At 41.5% G+C, this 19,251-nt stretch overlaps 1 protein-coding gene across 1 annotated transcript; it reads left to right on the forward strand.

Moving 5' to 3' along the window:
* The first annotated feature begins 2,266 nt into the window (after positions 1 to 2,266).
* On the forward strand, positions 2,267 to 7,159 carry atf3 (activating transcription factor 3). The gene is made up of 4 exons (XM_037087199.1): positions 2,267 to 2,425; positions 3,848 to 4,106; positions 4,227 to 4,334; positions 4,743 to 7,159. Exons 2-4 carry the CDS (start codon positions 3,849 to 3,851, stop codon positions 5,061 to 5,063), a joined length of 687 nt encoding a protein of 228 aa, XP_036943094.1. The 5' UTR covers positions 2,267 to 2,425; position 3,848; the 3' UTR covers positions 5,064 to 7,159.
* Positions 7,160 to 19,251: the final 12,092 nt, after the last annotated feature.

Here is a 19,251-nt window from a genome sequence, read left to right on the forward strand (position 1 = left end):
CTACTGTCATTACACTGATTACACCTTTAATGGGGATGTTAGTGAAGCAAAACCTACTTTTCCAGCGTCCACGATCACAATCCTGCACTTTTAAGGTAGACACATGACCTCTGACAGCAGCTCCTGTTAGGAAAGCCCCGTCTGTGTCACCAGGTGGGTAAACAGGATCAACTGATTAAGACCAATTTAGACACAAAGGGAGCAGTAGGCACTTGACCGATACCAAACTGCAGGGGGGGGAAAACATGCAGAAGCGTATTGTTCTTTACCTACCTACAGGCTGATATTTACTCCCTGAGTGAAGTCATTTCACCTTTGCAAATTATGAATTAAGAAAAAAAAAAAGAAGAAGAATAAAAGGAGAGAAGAATACAGCTGATCAGAGTTCATCCACCTCCCTGCCTGTCTGTCCGTCTCACATCATAGTTTTATACCCCGGCCGATGAGCTGTAACCACAGAATAAATAACCACCGTGTGTCATTCAGCTCCGCCAGCATTATTCACTCGTTAGTGTGGAATGACCGGAATGGAAATCCATGTCGGTGTCAGAAGAGAGAGGGCAGACGCAGAGAGAGGGAGGAGGAGGAGGGGGGGGGTTACTTATTCACTCGTGTCTGTGCTTATCTCTAGAAGTTTCACTAGATTTATTTAAGCTTTTTTTTTTTTTTTTTTTGGATGATGCGAGGTAGAAAGAGAGAGGCGAGGAAGGAAGGAGGGAGAGGGAAAGGAAAAGACTGAAAGAGAAGGAAACAATCAGGAAGTAAGGAGACTGGGACAAGAACAAGGGACAGGGGTGGAAATCTGAGGAAGGCCGAGCCAGCGGGAGGCAGAAAAGAGGGTGAAAAGAAAGGCAAAAAAGATAGAGGGACAGAGAGGAAGTGTCATGAAGAAGAGGGACCAAACAGATTTTTTTTAAAAAGAGATAGAACAGGGAAGAGAAGAGGGGACGGGTGATTAATAAAGTGATGAAGGGTAAGAAAAAATACCAGGTTACAAAGAGAGAAAAAGTAGTGAGACAATGATGGAGAGATGTAAAGAAGGATGATAGAGAACAAAGTAAGGGAAGGAGGAAAGGACCGAAGGAAAATGAGAAAAAAGTGAGGAAGGGTATATACGGCGGAGAAAAAAGAAAGAGAGAGGTGGAGGAAAGGAAAAAGAAGGGAAAGAGGGAGAAAAGGAGAGAGGGCAAGGTGGAAGTGAGGCGAGGAGGAAGAAGTATTTAAGAAGTGATGAGGAGAAGAAAAACAATACAAATATAGAAAAAGAGATGAGACAATGATGGAGGGATTTTAAAGAAGGATGAATAATTCAGAAAGCAATGGAAGGAAGAAAGGATGAAAGGAAAAGTTAAAAAGAGTGAATAATGTGTGTGGGGGTAGAAAAGGGGAAGGAAATAAATAAAGGAAAAGCAGAGAGAAGGATGGATGGATGAAAGGAAGAGAAAGGGACGAATATGGAAGGAAAAAATATGAAGATAGAAAGAGAGAAAAAGTTTTTGAGACAACAATGGAGGGATGGAAAACTGATGGATGAAGAAAGTAAACAGAGGATAAAGGAAAAGAGAGCAGAAGGAAAGTGCAGAAGAATATGCAAAAAAGAGAAAGAAAGACGAAAAATTGTGATGGATGAAGAAACGAAGGAGGGAATGAGTGAAAAAGTGGCAAGACAGCGCGGAGGGGTAGAAAAAAGGATGGACAGGGAGAGGAGGAGACAAGAGATCGAAAGGGAAGATAAGAGGGAAGAAAAAACTTAAGGAGGGGTGGGTGGAAACAGAAGGAAGGGAGGGAAGAGAGGAGATGTAACAAAAGAAAACATAAGATGGCGGAAAGAAATGAGAAAGAAAGAAGGAGAAAGGTAAAGAGTGACAAGAGGAAAGAAAGAGAGAAAAAGAAGAAGATGGTGGGGGGATATTAAAAAAGGAGCAGGAGAAAAGGATAATAAAGTAAGGGGGAGAGGAAGAGGAAAAGGATGGAAGTAGATGGAGGAAGGAAGAAAAAAAGAGAGGGAGGAGGGAGGAGGGAAGGAGGGAGGAGGGAGGAGGGAAGGAGGGAGGAGGGAAGAGGGGGAAGCCTTTCCCCTTATGGCAGAGCAGCGCTGAGGGTTGCTCGATTGCATCATCGCAGGATAAGCGCTCTATAAATAGGATGACGTCACCCCCTGCTCTCGCTCTCTCTCTCTCCCTCCCTCCCTCCACCTCCTCCCTCCTCTCTTTGCAAGGATTCGTTGCGTCACGTTGGCCCCGCCCCTCGCTCAGCCTATAAACCCTGTGTGATGCAACGCAGCGGCCACAAGCGCAACTTTACGCACCAGCGGGAAGAGAAAGAAGAGGAGAGAAGCGGCCGAACTTACGAGAGGAGGGTTTCTTTGCTGCCGTGTTTTCCTCACATCCAGAACATCTGACACAGTCATTCAAAGCTTTAACAGGTACGTCGGAGTTTTGTTACCAGGGGCGGGGAGGAGGGGAGGCGCGCTGGCCGCGTTGTGGCTGTGTTGTCCGGGGCGGTGGAGCCGAGAGGCGCCGGTGGTGCCACCGCGCGCTCCGCCGTCCCGGGACACCTCGCCAACTTAACTTTCTGACTGTCGGACTGAATAAAAAACATTTATTTTAGGAGGTTTTGTTCACATTTACGAACGATTTGTGCTTTCGAAACCACTTTTGAGTGGTTTTGTTCATGATTGTGATTTTGTTTGTGATTTTTCGGTCCCTGTTTTGAATATAACTCGCGTCAGAGTTTCCAGAATTTGAAGTTGTTGTGAATTAAAGTGACTTTTATTTGACTGCATCTTAAACTTTAGAGGGAATTTCAAAGAGTTTGAGGTTTAGTTTGATTTTTATGTGATATATTACACAAACCCTGTGTTATTATTGAGATAAGACACCTGCACAATTTATAGTTTTTGTGAATTAAAGTGACATTTGTTAACTGTTTTTATTTAACTTCGGGGGTAAAGACAGAAATATTGAAGTTCAGTTTGATTTTTGGTTAATTTTTAAATGATATCCTTCAATTGTATGGGAAGAAAATGACTAAAATATTGATCAAGTAACCAGACATGCTGTTGATAAGTTTGCAAAATGAAAACAATAACTTACCAGTATTATGATGATGATCATGTGTCTTAATATGTAAATGTGAAAGGAAGAGCAACATATAATGCGTTTCCTGTAAGCTTAGACGTTACACGAATGTTTGTTTTGGTTTTGTTCTGATGCACACTTCATCTTATCAAGCTGTCGGTCATAATTCTCCCAGAGTCCCGCCCCTGTTTAGATAACAAACATCCACACCTATTACTGATTCTCTGCAACGGTTCATGGCATTTTTCCGAAACACCAATAGTTGTTAAGGATCAGGAGACTCTGTAATAAAAGATGGCCATTTTAAACCTAAACAGCCTTCCTGCTTCCTGTATTGCCTCAAATAACCTGCAATATTGGCATTTACAGGCATAATTCTCATATCATAATTAAACATTTAAAGGGACATTATAATGCTTATTTTTGATTCTACTAAATGATTACTACAGCAAGTTTTTGTGTGTGTTGTGCAACCTGATATTGAGATGACCTGAAACAGACCTTGCTGGGTATTGATTTTATTTTAATCCTTCATATTATCACTAAGATTTATTTTTTAATCATTTATAATGTTTTAGTATTGAGTTTGTTGTGACTTCTAATGTCATTTTCTTGGAAGTTCATTTTAATGGACATTTTTTGCCCAACATTCTCTGTAAACTGTATTCATCTGGAGCTGTAGTTACTTTATGTGTTGTGCATAAATGGAAAAACAGTGAAAAAGCAACTTTATGTGGGATTAATAATCCAACTCTTGTGTTTTTCAGAATGATGCTGCAGCACTCGGGTCCTTCGCTGGCTGATATCAGCTGCTCCGCCATGGTCCCCTGCCTGTCCCCGCCGGGCACGCTCACCCTGGACGACTTCACCAACTTCACGCCCATCGTGAAAGAGGAGCTGCGCCTCGCCATCCAGAACAAGCGGCTGTCCAACGGGCTCAGCCCCGACATGAGCTCGGACGGTGCCAGCTCCAGCTCGGACCGAGCGTACGAGCACCCCGCCGGCGGGTCGGGAGGCAGGAGAGAGGTGAGGCGGAGGGGGAACTACGGCGTGTAGTCACCTTTATTTTTATGAAACTGACTTAGTCAGTGTGTGTGGTTTTTAGGGGTGAAATGCTGAAAGATAATTTGTCCCTCTGGTTTTCAGTTGACACCTCAGGAGTGTGAGAGGAGGAAGAGGAGGAGGGAGAGGAACAAGGTCGCTGCTGCCAAGTGTCGCAACAAGAAGAAGGAGAAGACAGAGTGTCTGCAGAAGGTAGAGTTCAGCTTCTGTTCACTTCAGAGACGATAACTGAGCTTGAAGTATTTTGTTTTTGGGTATTTCCATAGAAACTTATATTTAGAAATGTATAATAAATGTCTGGATCCGGAAGTAATGAAGTTAAAAGTGACAAAGCCCCGTGTACATTAAGTAAAGTTGTTAATATTTGTTCAATTTGCAAGCTTAAAGTGTCAAGAATCTAGTTTCTTAATTTCTTGGTTGATGTAGAATTGTTCTACTGTTGCTTAGGTTTGTCTTTTTCTACCCTACCCCACTCTATTGTGCTTATTCTTTGTGTTTTTTGGTGACTAAATAGCCCAAAGTACAGAGAATCTTGTCCAACAAAGCGTTAACATCAAAACTTAAGCTAACAACTGATTTCTTCTCCTCTCTCCTCTGCAGGAGTCGGAGAAGCTCGAGACGGTTAACGCCGACCTGAAGGCTCAGATCGAGGAGCTGAAGCAGCAGAAGCAGCAGCTCGTCTACATGCTCAACCTGCACCGGCCGACCTGCATCGTCCGGGCCCAGAACGGCCAGACGCCCGAGGATGAGAGGAACCTCTTCATCCAGCACATCAAGGAGAGCGCCTTACAACTCCACAACCTCACCTCCTCTGCCGCGTCCACATCCACATCGACCACCTCCTTGTCCACGTCCACGTTAGCACCTCTAGACGGAGGATTTCTGACCCTCGACCACATTCAGTGTCCCAGTCACCTCTGAGGTGCGTTCTAAGACCGCTGGAGGCCGGCGGAGCGGCGACAGAGACTCGTGACCTGAGAATGACAGTGACGCACGACAGACGCCACCTTAGGACGACTCCTCGATCTCACTCACAAAGCTGCTAGAGAGAGAGCGAGCATGGCATAAAGTGACCATTGCACCTCCAACTCCCCCGAAGCTGCTGACTGGACAGGAAGTGACACAACATGGACATCACCTTGACACGCATCCTGTGTTTTCTTTTTCAACAGTCAGGGCCAAGGACGGATGCTAAAGCACTAGAAGACAAAAGAAAAGCATAATTTTCTTTTTTTTCTTCTTTTTTTTTTAAAAATGTACTGGTATTTGAAATAGATGAGAGTCTGATTTATTGATTTTTGTACCAAAGGTGATCAAGGCACATAGTCTTGGAAGTAGACACAGATTGACCGTGTGAGTGTGTACAGAGTGTGTTTGACCTGCGAGTCACTGACTTTAAAAAAAAAAGATGTTTGTGCTTCATTTATCAAAAAGTATTTATTCAGTACTACTGTATGACATGTTATTGCTGTACCTGACCCTGTCTGCTTGTCCTTTAGCCAACGTGAAAACTTGCTGCTGCTAACCACTCAGGACCGACGCTAAATGTAGATTCAACTGTTTTGTTGTTGTTGTTGTTGTTTTTTTGTTTTTTTTTAGGTTGTTTGCTATCAGTCATGGCAGAAGTAGCGGTCACCAAAAGGGAAATACACGTCGCAGGCAGGGTTTTAAATTCTGCACTTAATGAGAAAAACTTATGAAAAACTATCGTAGAACTGCGTATGCAGACATTACTTTTCTTTTCTTCATAATTTGCAGTTTGCTGGCAAGTAAAATTGTGCCCAAATAATATTGTATACAATTTTTAAGTACACTATATTTATCACTGCGTTCCCTCTTAAGTTAAACAGAACTAGTGGTGTTTTTTTTTTGTTGTTCTTGTTTTTTACATCCTCTGTGACGATGAAGCTTCACATGTACGAGTGTTATTTTTTTCAGAAATGTTGTTTTATACATAAAAAAATATTGTATTGACTGCGCATAAACTCTGTGCTACTGTATGTAAACACCAGATGCCTCCCTTTTGGTCTTGACAGAGCAAAAACATAAAAAAAAAAAAGATTGTTATTTTTAAAAACGGACGGCTGATAACTCGTGGTTTGAAAGTTGTGTTCACTAAGATATCGTTAGCTAGGTATCAACGGTGTTGCGTCTGCTTTCGGCTGGTCCTTTAACACAGATGGCTCTGAAGTTATGGAACATGATGTAATATTACGGCGGTGTGTTATGAACTTTATCGGTATCCAGGCCTCAGCTCACTGCCAAATATTTCCCCCTGCTCTCACCTCTGTTTCCCCTCTATGGACTCATTGACTCATTGAGAGTTCCCTCATGATTTTTTAAAATATTTTCTTCTCAGTTAGTATTTGTCGGTCGATAGCCATGCATCCACAAGCAAGGCACTGAGTTCCTCTCCTTCCTAGCATGTCAGAAGGAAACTCTCACAGCCATTCACCAAGCACTGAACATCATCACCGCATTTTTTTTTTTTTTTTTTTTCATATTAGCATCCAAGGTTAGCGTTTACCGTTTGTCACTATATGGAAACATCCAAACAGCTCACAGCAAAAGAGCAACAATGTATGTATGTATGAACAGCACATTACTGTAGGACTGAAGATTCATGTTTTATGTTTGTATGGCAGGAATGTCAGAGAAGGTTTATCTTGTTTACAGTGTGTAATATTTAAGTCGAAAAGTTTGAGAGTCACGCGGTTAAAGGGACGCAGGCGTCTGCGTGTGTTCGTGGACTGTATGTTTCTGTGTTTTTGAAGTCTTGTCATGGCTAGATAGCTGATAGGTGTATGTTATCGTGCCTTCTTCTACTGGAGGCGGTTCTTTTTTTTTTTTTTTTCTTCTTCTGTAGCTGCTCGACTGTTGGCGCCTACGTGAACAAACCGTGGGCTGTCAGGTACAACTGCACCGCTACTGCCAATGTGTACTTCCATCTTTGTGATCTGTTAACTTTTGTTTTTGATACTTTGTTAATTAAAAAGAAATATGTATTGCAAATTCTACCCCTCATGGTGTCATGTTTGGAAATTTGACTTTTGGAGCACCCTATCTTCTGTTTTATATATATATATATATATATATATATATATATATATATATATATATATATATATATATATATATATAAAACAAACACAGAAAATAATTTCATAACATAAACATGAGTTCATCTACAAACTTGCCCACATGTGAGAGCAGAGCAGCTGTCTGTGCTGAAGCGATGGACAAGACCAGACATGTCAGCTGCTCAGAGAGAGAGAGAGAGAGAGAGAGAGAGAGAGAGAGAGAGAGAGGGTGGGAGGGGGTTCATGTTACGGGAAATGACTTAATGTTTGTTATCTGGGAAGATTAGTGGCGTTCAACTGTTCAAACACAAACAAACCCATCTACCTGGATACCACTGGATTTCCTCTCTTCACTCCCAACTCGTCACATTTAATGGCCTCCAGCTTCAAACTATGAATCTCTACCTGATCCTCAAGTGGCAGTTTTGGCAAGAAGGGCAGACATTTTCCTCTGACAACACGGTCTATGCGGAAAGCTCAAATGTTGCACTGCTGTGTTCCAGTTTTCAAGTCGTACAAACACAGGAGATCTGATTAATCGTCGCCCTTCCATCATGTTCTGATTGATAATCGAGAGTGATTAGCGAGACAATGCACTCGACATGAGCATTCAACCATTTATCAGCTGCAGTGTTGCATGATGCGATAAGAACGGCATGAATTCAACGTGACATCTGAACTCCTTCACACTTTTATTGCATTGATTTAAATGTCATTTCTCTGACACATTTATTTAAGTCTGGAAGTGAAACACATCGGATGTAATCAAATGGTTATGAAACCTAGAAGGTGGTTGAATGCTAACGCTAGCGAATGGGTGACCAAATTTGTTGGTTTACCTTTAAATGAGACCCAAAGGCCCTCATGACTGCAGGTTGATCAGGAAGCGCTAAAATGCTAATAATCATCCAGAGTTCCAATGTTAATAGCTGCATAACATTATCCCAGCATTCTAGCTTCCTGCTCTTAGCATCAACATTAGGGGAAAATGGCCATGGTATCACTATGGTTTATAAAACATAATATGCAACAGCTGGTCAAACCTTTAAAATAAAGTCTCCTGACAGACAGTTGACACAGTATGACGTGTTATGACTTTTAGATTGTTGTAAAAGTTGTCAAATTGTCGTGGTTTGGTTAGGTTTAGGCAAAAAAAAAAAAGTTTAATTTAGAAAAAGATAATAAAATAAGTGCGTATAAGTCTTATAACTTATGTAAATGACATATGAGACAAGTCACACCACATATTGTAACTTTAACTATGTCACTCATGAAGTATGAGCTACAGGTTAAAATAGCTATGTTTAGTCTTAGAGCTTACAAAAGGTAAGTGATGTAAGTGGCATGTCATGTCACATAAAGTTTCGTATGTACTATAACTCGTGTTTCCTCTCTCTAGCCTGATGCTTTAGAGTGAAGTCACCCCACTTGACTTAGTGGAAACAGAAACTGAGGGCAGTTAATGAGGATCAGAAACTATGCTCTCTACAAATGCTCAATTAGTATTTGTCAGTCAACCCTTTTCCGTCTCAGTGATTGCCTACCATGTCAAAACAAAAAAATGCATCACTGCTCGCTCACTTCTTCTTTTTCTTTCTGTGTGAGAACTTTGAAACAGACTATTGGCAATGTGAAGTTGTGAGCTGCCACCCAGAGAAATGTGACTGAATAATGAGGACAGCGTCAATACCTACAATATAGTGTACTTTATCAAAGTAACAGTCATTAACAGATTGCAGCTCAGGAAGTTGAGTGGGTCGTCCAGAAGTGAAGAGGTCACTGGTTTAAAGCCCTGGCGCATCTGTCAAAGTATCCTTTGAGCAAGATACTGAACACCAAATGGCTCCTGATGAGCAGTTGGCACCTTGCATGGCAGCCTCTGCCATCAGTGTATGAAAATGTGTGTGAATTGATGGATGTGGAAAGTGTAAAGCGCTCCAAGCCGTCAGCAGACAGGAAACGCTCGACAGAAGTCCATGCAGACAATCCACAAGTCCATTTACCATTTATACTTAAAGTCGTCTAGATGGGTCATATCTACCATGGTTGGACAACGCACAAAGTTGCTATAATCCCACAAAATTTTTGATAATGAGTTTAATGGAGTATGACTGGATGCTAATTACGCTTTTAAACAACCAGCAAATTGACCTCAGGCAGTAAACCCCACCTGACTGGATACATCAACAAAAGACGAGTATAACTTGATCCAGGTGTGCCTGTTTCTGCTTGAAAGTTGGCATCTCACATGTTTTCCATCTGATGCTGACTCTGAGGTGATGACAGCAAATGTAAAATGTCACCACTGTACCTGTAATTATGAGTTTCTATAGTTAATTCTGGGTAATGGCTGGGTCCGGTGAGGTGACTGGAAAGCACATCAACATTCTCCAACCTCTGCGGACAATTTGTACCTCCTTTTAATCCTGGAAATGTCTATAAAATTATCCTGAGCGTCTGTTCCAGTCTACCTTCAAAAGTAAATTCCAAGCTGTTGTTAAATCACTTGGAACACAGGCATGATTTTGGCCGCTTTTTAAAGGTTATGAGCTGAACTTTTCCCAAACTCTGTAAGTGCTTCTGGCATTAATCACTTGGAGTTTGAAAAAATGAATTATTTATTTTTCCCACAGTTTTGAATGCAAAAATGTCCCGTAGATGACCTCTAACTGCCCCTTTTAGCTGGAAAATACACATCATATAGTCTTACATGGCCCGTGTTCAAATTAGATAACAATTTTGTGATTTCAAAATAGACACTTATTTTTCAAAGTAATTATTTAGTGCTGCCAAAAAAGATTTGCCAATTTGTGACCTCAGAATACCCCTATGTGAGTGATCATAGTTCTTTGTTTCCTTATTTATACTGACTTTGTGCATATAAAAGGGTCAAAAAGCAGTGCTTAGGGGGAAATCAGCCTATTCAAAGAGCAAAATGCAGGCTTTATAAACTAATATAAACTGCATATTGTTGGATTTTAAATCTCATTGGCTACGTGATCCATCAGTCATCTGGAGGCTGGCTTGCAAGTGGTTTAGGAGAGAGGTGAAAGAAGGGATAGTGGGACAAAACCGTCACACGTTGGTTGTTGTAGGCTGTAGGCCAGGCATAAAATCTCAGTTCTGCTCAAATTAGCTGTAAATAAATGTCTGCCATCTCAGGATCTCTGGCGTGAAGGGATAAGGGCTGAAAAAACAAAAATGATTTCGCAGCGGATGCTTGAGAGTTCCCTGACTGATAAAATTATATTGTCCCCATTTAATCATGGAGTACTGTGTTTTGAACTGAGTAGTTTACTGAAACGTATTTAGTGGAGATCTGGAAATTAGATAAGACAGTTTTGCTGGAGTCTGACGCACTGCTGAAGCACTTAGACACTATTGGTGAGTTGTACATGCTTCTTTATACATGCTAGTTTGTCAGGTTGTTTGTTTGCTGGTTGTACCTTGTTGATGTGATGCTACCCAGAAATGGCTTGCGTGACTAGAATCTGAGCTTGTTAGTATGACATAACGCCACAATTTGCTCAGCTGTGTTTGAACGGTTTGGCGTCTACCAGGGTTTAATATTGAATCCCTCAAGTGTAACGTTGATTCCCTGAAACCCATTTCATTTGATTAAAACATGAACAGCAAAAAAACTACAATGAGTTCAGTTGAGACAGTGCTGTGGGTAAGACCAACATCGACTCTACAGCACTTTGAGAAGGAATGTGGTCTTCTGCCTGCTTGAGGGAAGTGTTTCAACCTGCTTTGATATTGTTTTCAACACAGTCGGTATGTTAATTACAACTTATAACACATCCAGGAACTGCATCCTCTGCTGGGTTGTCCCTCAGAAGCAACGCTATTGTTGGACACAATGTTCTTTCGAAAGTTGTGGTTTTGAAACCGACCATGAAATGAAGACTTTCAGTAACACTTGTCCCAGGCTGGAGAGAGGTTTGACTTTGGAAGCTCAGATGGGTCATATTTGTTGAACTCACTTACTGACTCCAGGTCAGGCTGAGGCTGAGCCCGAGGATCAGTTTTTGGCTCTTGTGACATGGGTTACTGTAGATGTTTTAACCCATGATCTTTTCCTTAACCTAACAAAGTGTGGGTCTGTGCCTAAATCTAACTAAACTGCAACTGTTTGACAAAGTAAATAACAGCCTTAATCACTGATATGCTTGTCAGCTAATAGGCTGGCTAAGTCTAACTAGATGCTGTTTGCTTCTGGACTATGTGGTTCCAGTGAGGGGGCAGGATCACAGCGTTACATACGTGTTTACATCAAGATTCACGTTTCATGACAAGCCACTGTCTTGATGATATGAGTTTTGTTTGGAGTTAGCGCCCACATTACATCTGAAAGATTGTTACTGACCTGGGTTTTGTTTTTTTCAACAGTGGTGTTTTTGCTCAGGAACTGTGGGGAGCACAAAACCCCAACACAATGCCAATTTCTAACAAAGATGAATGTACGTTTTCTTTTGCGTACCTTGTGACCTTACCTGGCCCATAAAAAGAGAATGTGAATAAGTAGATAGAAGTTAACTTTGTTGCGTCATTCTTTCAGAGGGGAGTCAAGGTTCAGCTGTCTTTTCTGCAGAGTCAGCAGCAGGGTGGACAAGACCCGACATGAAGGTGTTTGTAGTGTCAATGAGACATGCTTCTTGTTTGTTTGGATGAGAAATTCCGCTGAAACATGCCAGGAATAAATCGTTAATCAAGTATTCAATACATGTATCAGGTACTTTCTTACTCCCGCCTGTTAAATGTCTGTACGTAGTTCTCCCAAAACAAGGACAACGACGGCTTTGTGTAATGTTCTGTATATATTAATTCACTGAGGTTACACGTGTGGCTCACAACACTGGCTGCTCGTCAGAAGTAACTGCCAACAGCAAGACATAACAAGCAGCAAGAAACGAAGGTGTAGCTGCCGTACCTGACGGAATCGGCGTCATTCCTCAGGCTGCGAGACACCTTCATTCGTCCTCAGCACTCTGCCACAAAAACCAGTGCCAGGTGTCGAGAATAATGCTGCAACTTAGAGCTCAAAATTTCTGACCTCTGACTGTAAAAACTACTACGGAACACCACATGTACACTAGCGACACCACGACTTCATGAAATAGTAGTTGCAGGGGTAGGGTGTATTCTTATATGACGATATTTGTGTTGGGCTGGGTACCTCTCCTACTACAAAAGTGTGTATGTGCAAGGAGGCTTTGCTACAGTCAGCCAACTTTCATGGTCCTGCAGCTGGAACGCTCAGAGATCGTATCAGTTGAAAACTTCAGCTTGGAAAATTCCGACCTCAGTCGTGGACTGGAACGCATCATCAGTGTACAGGAGCGGCTGATCCTCTCGCTGACGATCGCGTGTTCTTATGTAGGTCAGGTGGGAGAATCAACAGTAAAGTGAGACTGTTTCATAACCGGTTGCAGTACGTTTCCCCTTCGCGGAGGAGTATAGCGGGTTCTCTCTCGGAGTGGAAGCAGAAGTGGGAAGTTTCAACACTCCGGGCCTCGCGGAAAGCGGAGCATTGTACGGTGTATTCTCAGGTCAGCTCGGGGTCACGGAGGCGAGTTGCCCTCTAACCAGGAAGTGACCTTAGGTTTTACCGCAGTCCTAAATCAACTTGATTATACCATGAACTTTCTAGCTGCTGCTCTCCTGGCTGGGGAATGAAATCAGAAGTATTTAGTCTGAAGTCCAGACCCTCGGCTCTGGGGCCAAAGTACACACTCACGCACAAGTAGAGGGGAGGAGGGCGAGAAGGAGACGGAGGGTGCTTTGTCATTCTCTCAGTGGAGGGAGAAACTAACGCAACTCAGTTACAAGCGGAGGCAAGGTGACTGATGCAACGGCTGTGTCATAATCTTTGAACGGCAACATCCCGTGGGCTGAGGTCAAGGGTCGCAGCTAAACACACGAGCACACAGATTTGTGTATCACCAGTTCATAAGATTGATCGCGGTCGCTATCAAAGTCATTACAGCCTTTTCAAAGAGAAAAGGGAGGGAGTTCAGGCAACAGAATCCAGGTGAGACACTGGAGAGAGAAAAATATAAGGAAGTAATATTTGATCAAGCGGAGGCTATAAAACTCTTTTAAAAGATCAGACAATGATAAATGAAAGGACGGAATTCGGAAGAAGCATAAAACAGGAGGACAAAAATCACAACATGACGTGGAATAGAATAAGGTACAAATCCTGTGCTCAAAGAGATTGTGTACTGCTGGTGAGCATGACTCAGTGTTTTTCCACCAAATAATACAATTGATTTGGTCAGAGAACGGTTAACATCAAGTAAAGTACGAATGGGCCAACCAATCCCCATCCACAGCATGATGCAACACTGCTTGCAGGCTCTTATTTGCTCCGGCGGTGAGGCTGTGGTGAACTCTGCTGCTGTGTCACTTTCATAGCCTGTCTCTAATAGACTACTGGTAAGCTTTTGCTGCGGAGGAGCAACAGGAAATACAGGCAGAGAAACCAAGATTAGTCACTGACCAGTGAATGAAACTGTATACTGTCTTAATGAGAAGTAATGACTTCGGCCGTATTTTTAAAGAATCGTCGATGGGCTAAGTGTTAGCTTCCCCAACAGGCTAACCTCTGTGTTAGCTTCTCCAGCAGGCTAATACTGATGCTAATCTTCTCCAGTGGGTAAACATCCGTATTAGCTTCTCCAACAGGCTGACATCAGAGATAACTTCTACAGATTAACATCAGTGGTAGGTTCTCCAACAACCTGACATTAGAGTTAACCTCTCCAACAGGCTAACCTCTGCATCTCCAACAGGCCAAAATGACTGTTAGCTTCTCCAACAGGCTAAAATGACTGTTAGCTTCTCCAACAGGCTAAAATGACTGTTAGCTTCTCCAAAAGGCTAACATTGGTATTAGCTTCTATACGAGGCTAACATTGGCGTCAGGTTCTCCAACAGGCTGACATCAGCGTTAGCTTCTCAAACAGTCACAAAGACCATACATGGTGGCTGTTTTTTTTTTTTTTTTTAGTTCAAGACAGGGTCCTCATAACTCTGGAATCACAAATTCTACACTAAGGCAGTTAATTGCAGTCATTAAAAATGATTCTGAAGCACCAAAAATCCTGAATGTCTAAATGCCTAAACCGAATTTTAGTCTTTGTTAAGAGGCCCCAGGAACTGCTGGGTGGACAATTTCCATAGACAAGAGCTTGTTTTGTATTCAACAATATGAAGAGAACAGAGACATCACTGCATGTTTCAACAACAAGCGGATGGTGTCAGTTACAGCGAAATAGTCACAGCAAAATTGTGCGTGAGCCAATGCACAAATGACCTATTCAAAGGATAAGTTGCAACATTGTCCACGGAGGGTGATTACCCATGAGTAATGGTGTGTTTTGGGTGGGGAAGGAAATAAAGACATGAAACTGCTTGAGGAGGAAAGGCTGATTTAAAAGCAGGGGAGGAAACTTGGCATCCTGGGTTGTGGATTTCTCAATTTTGACATGAAATGTGTCAAATATTTCTCAAAGTTTTAGGAAATCTTCAGTAATACTTGAAATATCACAGGAGCTCTCTTTCCATCATCAGCACGTTACTCGTTTAAAAAACTCAGTTAACCAGAAGTCTTTGCTCTTGTGATGGAGTCTGTGTTGCCGGATTGGTTGTTTTTTGGGCTTTTATGGAAAAGGATTTGGACTGGTTCACCATGGCTAGGGCAGGTTTTAAATATAACATTGATAATTACTTTTTTATCAAAGATGTATACATATATTATCATAAATTGCATTCATTAGTAATGCAGGCACATACAGATATGTATTTTCTGTACAGAAACCTCTATGGCTGCAACATTACAACGTCATAATTTGTGTGGCTTTTTTACTGCAAATGCTAATTTTAGGGCTTGTTGTAGTTTCCTAAGTTGATTAAAACCTTCTTATTTGTGCTGTCCGTTTGGCTTATTTTTTTCTAATATGATGTAGCAACTCAGTCGGCAGACTAAATGTTGGTAAAGCATGTTTCTGCAAAATGACAAATAAGATAAAAACTTACGTTTCTTCATGCTGCAACTCTACTTTTCTTCAGTCTGAGTTTTTTTCTTCCTCTCTTGTCCCAGTGCTATGCTCTGGCTAGGTTAAGGCACATAAAGCCACTTCGGTATGGTTCTGAAAACATATTTTGACTTAAAATACCTGTTGTGGTCTCCACGAACACGGCTGAACATTGTCCTGAGGTCTCCTTAAAAACATCAGGTGGTTTCTCACTTAGAAATATCGAAACACAGAATAGAACTGTGGTCGATTGCTTGGAGGCCTTGCCGCCGGAAATTCCACCACCATCCTCTTCCCAATATGACAGTCAGGTCATAAACATGTAATAGGAACGTGATATGACACCTTTTGTGCAGATGCCAATTAGGGACATGTACAAATTTGGACATTTATGTGGTTTGCAGATATGTTAACAGCTAACATTTTATCCTGGCGCCTAGGCTGAATGTAGCCTGCTCTCTGCATTGTAGCACACTTGTGAACACGTCGCTTGTCGTTTCGTTTGCGGGTCATATTGAAAAAGATATTCTTTTGGGGTGGGGGGGCTGGATAGCATCAAACCAATTTAAAATGTATGTGGTGTAGGGTCAGCATCAGACTGATCAAAAAGCAGAAATGGGCACAGTTTTGGAGAAGAAAAAAAGAGAAGGCACAACATAACACAACACACAACATAGGACACTGGTAGACGGCTTTGTAGAGTGGTCCAAACACAATCATCTGAGGCTATCTGTCTATCTATCTATCTATCTATCTATCTATCTATCTATCTATCTATCTATCTATCTATCTATCTATCTATCTATCTATCTATCTATCCCATGTTGAACAGTACAGCAGCTGTTTTTTCTGCCATTACCTCAACAGTAACGATGCACTTACATGGAAATGAGAGCGTGCTGTTTTTGTAGGTAGGATAGGCCACAGTTACACAAAGGACTGGCAGGTCGATTACACGATTTGGCATGATTCTGGTTTGCAGAGTTTGCAAGTGTATTGTTCTCTACTCGCACACTCATTCTGCCTTTTAACTGGCTGTAGATGTGTTTCGGTAAAAGGCAGAAAAATAAGTGATTGAGTCAGGCCCATAAACCAAAGAACAAATCAGCAAAAAAGTCCCCAGCAGCTGCAGGGCGGGATGTGTCGAGATGTGTAGATGTGCAAGCACCAGTGACTGGGTCACGATCCCTCACTGGCTTCCCAACCATAAAAATCGCTAAATTGTCTCACTTCAAATGCAATGAGATTGAATTGCAATGATTATGTTGAGGTTATATGGGGTTGATCCCATTTAAATGTCAATATAAGTTCCATTTACAGATGTAAGATAATTAACTGGCAATCATGGTTTGTTCTTTATTGTAAAGATGATTTTATTCTTAAAAGGTTTAAATTTCATCTCAAATTTAGGAGGCTCACCTTGACATAAGCATGAAGAAGATGCATGCTCGAACCCACTGAAATATGGACTTTAATGGCAACTATCTGTGAATGTCACTTTAATATCCAGTGTCATAATGTGTAATAAAAACATTCAAATAATTAAGTAAATTAGTGTGAATTACATCAGTGACGCCCATCACAAACGCTTATACCAAGTCACACATTAACTCTTAAATGGAGGCGCTCTTGATAATAAACTACTGATAAGTCTGGTGGTGAAATACACCGGCACTGCCATGCTCACTCTTCCAGGGAAGTTACACAACGATTCATTCCACTTCTGCAGAAGTATTTGTAGTAGATAAGAAGCACTCCTTCAATAAGGAAATTGTTGTGACAGAGATTGCTCAACAATAGAGTATCAAATGTAAAGTGTATAAGGAGTATGCTAAGTCATGTGTCTATCAGAATAAGAACAAAGGAACAATAATTTTGCTGCAGTTATCAAATATGTGACATTTGGTGAATATTTGACAATGTATAACTCCCAGTTTCGTGGTGAGTAATGTGTTTCCATGGAGATGGTGTGTGATGAAACCTGACAGGCTTTGTGACACTGCATCATAAATCCTATCCCCAGCTGATCAACATGCAACCAGGATAGACCTTTTAGAAAAACTTACATTTGAAGAGTCAAACAGACATGAATAATAATAATAATAATAATAATAATAATAATAATAATAATAATAATAATAATAATAATAATAATAATAAATGTAATTAATTAATTTAAAAAAAACCCTTCTTTTTGGTTTCAGTGATGAAGGGTGATTTTGTGGGAGCCAGGATTTTAAAAAATCTTTAGCCTGTTTCCTCCCCATGAAACAACACGGCCTCACTATCCACAGAGCTGAGCTCTGTCTGACTACAGCCAGTGTGATCTAATCCCTTGACCTCATTGTTGGATGTATTCACTGTTACACTTTGTTTTGCCACCTAAGAAATTACCAAGAACTGAATCAGGTTTAAACCAGTGCTCAGGACTGATGTTGCACGTGTAGAACTTACACAAGTGGTGGTGGGTGGCAGGTGTGTTTATGTTATCATTTGTTCATCTGAATTACTCAGCATCTCAGTGTTTACATGGGGTCTGTGTAGGCACTCCACTGTATTCCTCAGAACTTCTATCAAGTGATGAGTTACTTCCTGCCCCAGTAACATGTGTTGGGTTTCCAGACGACCAGTGCCATCGAGATGGCAGTGTTTTTAAAGCTTGTTTAGAAAATGACGTGAGCTCTCTTCCTCTGGAAATCGGAGGTGTTGGCGTAACCAAACACGATTTCCAAACACTTGGCGTTTGTTTTAACCTGCTTGGAGAGACGTGCAGGTGTGGGAGTTTGACATACAAGAGCAGTCGAGTTTCTTCAGCCACAGGAAATAAAAAAGACTCAACTCTGCTTTGCTTAGTCAATGAAAATACAGTAGGCTAAATGAGCTCAGATCTGGTTTCCTGCTGGATCATTAAGAAACTAAGTCTTTGAATAGTAAAGACGCCTGTTCAGGTTGTGAAAGGCGACGCTTTCTGTATTAGTTTTCACCATTTAGAGTTAATTAAATAATGTTGTGTATTCAATGGGGCCAAAAGTATTGGGACAGCTGAGTATACATGTTCAGTGACACACAGCAAATGTGTTGATGATGTGGCGATCACAAAGACAATAAGATCATTCCTCCAACCTCAATACCAACGGCACTAAAGACACGTGGCAAGAGAATCAAAATATCGCATGCTACGATGCCAGATGAGCATAACACATTTTACGTTTGCTTTTCGTTATTACATGCCAGCAAGGCTGCAAAATGGCCGACCGCCACCTGGAGAATTTTCCAGTTGGCAACCAAAACTGACTATTTTCCCCAAGAAGTCAGGTAACCTCCAGCCGCGATCGTGGCAACTTAAAAAAAACAAAACAGGAATTTCCGGCAAAAATCATGATGTTTTTATAACCCTAACCAAGTGGTTTTTGGTGCAAGGAAGCACACAACACTGCCAGAGCAAGACTGAAAGTTGGTATCAGGGAGGCAAAGAGGAGACGTCAGCAGAGTTAGAGAGAGACCTCAACAGTAAAAGCACTGAAGATATGAGGCAGGAGATCCAGAATATCACCATGCTGCTGGATGAACTGAACACGTTTTAGCTTCCTGTAGCTCTCAACAAATTGAGGCTCTATATTTCCTAATCCAAGAAGCGGGAACGACGTGTATTCTCGCTTGTTTGACACAACACGGCACAAATATTGAGATGTGTTTTAGTGAAAGAAGCTTTTTCAGGCAGGTTTACAGCTTAGAAACGTGTAAACCAGGATAACATATGACGGAAAACAGAGTTTGTTTGTTGCAGCTGTTTATAGATTTAGCTGGTTTTCAGTGAAATCATCTTGAGGTTGCAGTCCTACTGCACAGAAAGGTCTAAAGTGGGAGGAATATGGTGGCAAATACAGTTTGAATCTGGTTTTTACCTCACATTTGGTGGCCAGTCAGTTTTTGTTTGGGGCTTGTGTTTTTTGGCAAGTTCAGCACTTCTTTACACCTTATACTTTA

This window comes from Acanthopagrus latus, chromosome 22 (assembly GCF_904848185.1).
Source record: "Acanthopagrus latus isolate v.2019 chromosome 22, fAcaLat1.1, whole genome shotgun sequence".
NCBI lineage: Eukaryota > Metazoa > Chordata > Actinopteri > Spariformes > Sparidae > Acanthopagrus > Acanthopagrus latus.

Excerpts from the sequence above, each read along its gene's own strand:
- atf3 (XM_037087199.1), top strand. The coding sequence starts at position 3,849 with ATGATGCTGCAGCACTCGGGTCCTTCGCTGGCTGATATCAGCTGCTCC. Across the intron at positions 4,107-4,226 it reads GGTCGGGAGGCAGGAGAGAG|TTGACACCTCAGGAGTGTGA; the intron begins GTGAGGCGGAGG and ends TCTGGTTTTCAG. Across the intron at positions 4,335-4,742 it reads AGACAGAGTGTCTGCAGAAG|GAGTCGGAGAAGCTCGAGAC; the intron begins GTAGAGTTCAGC and ends TCTCCTCTGCAG.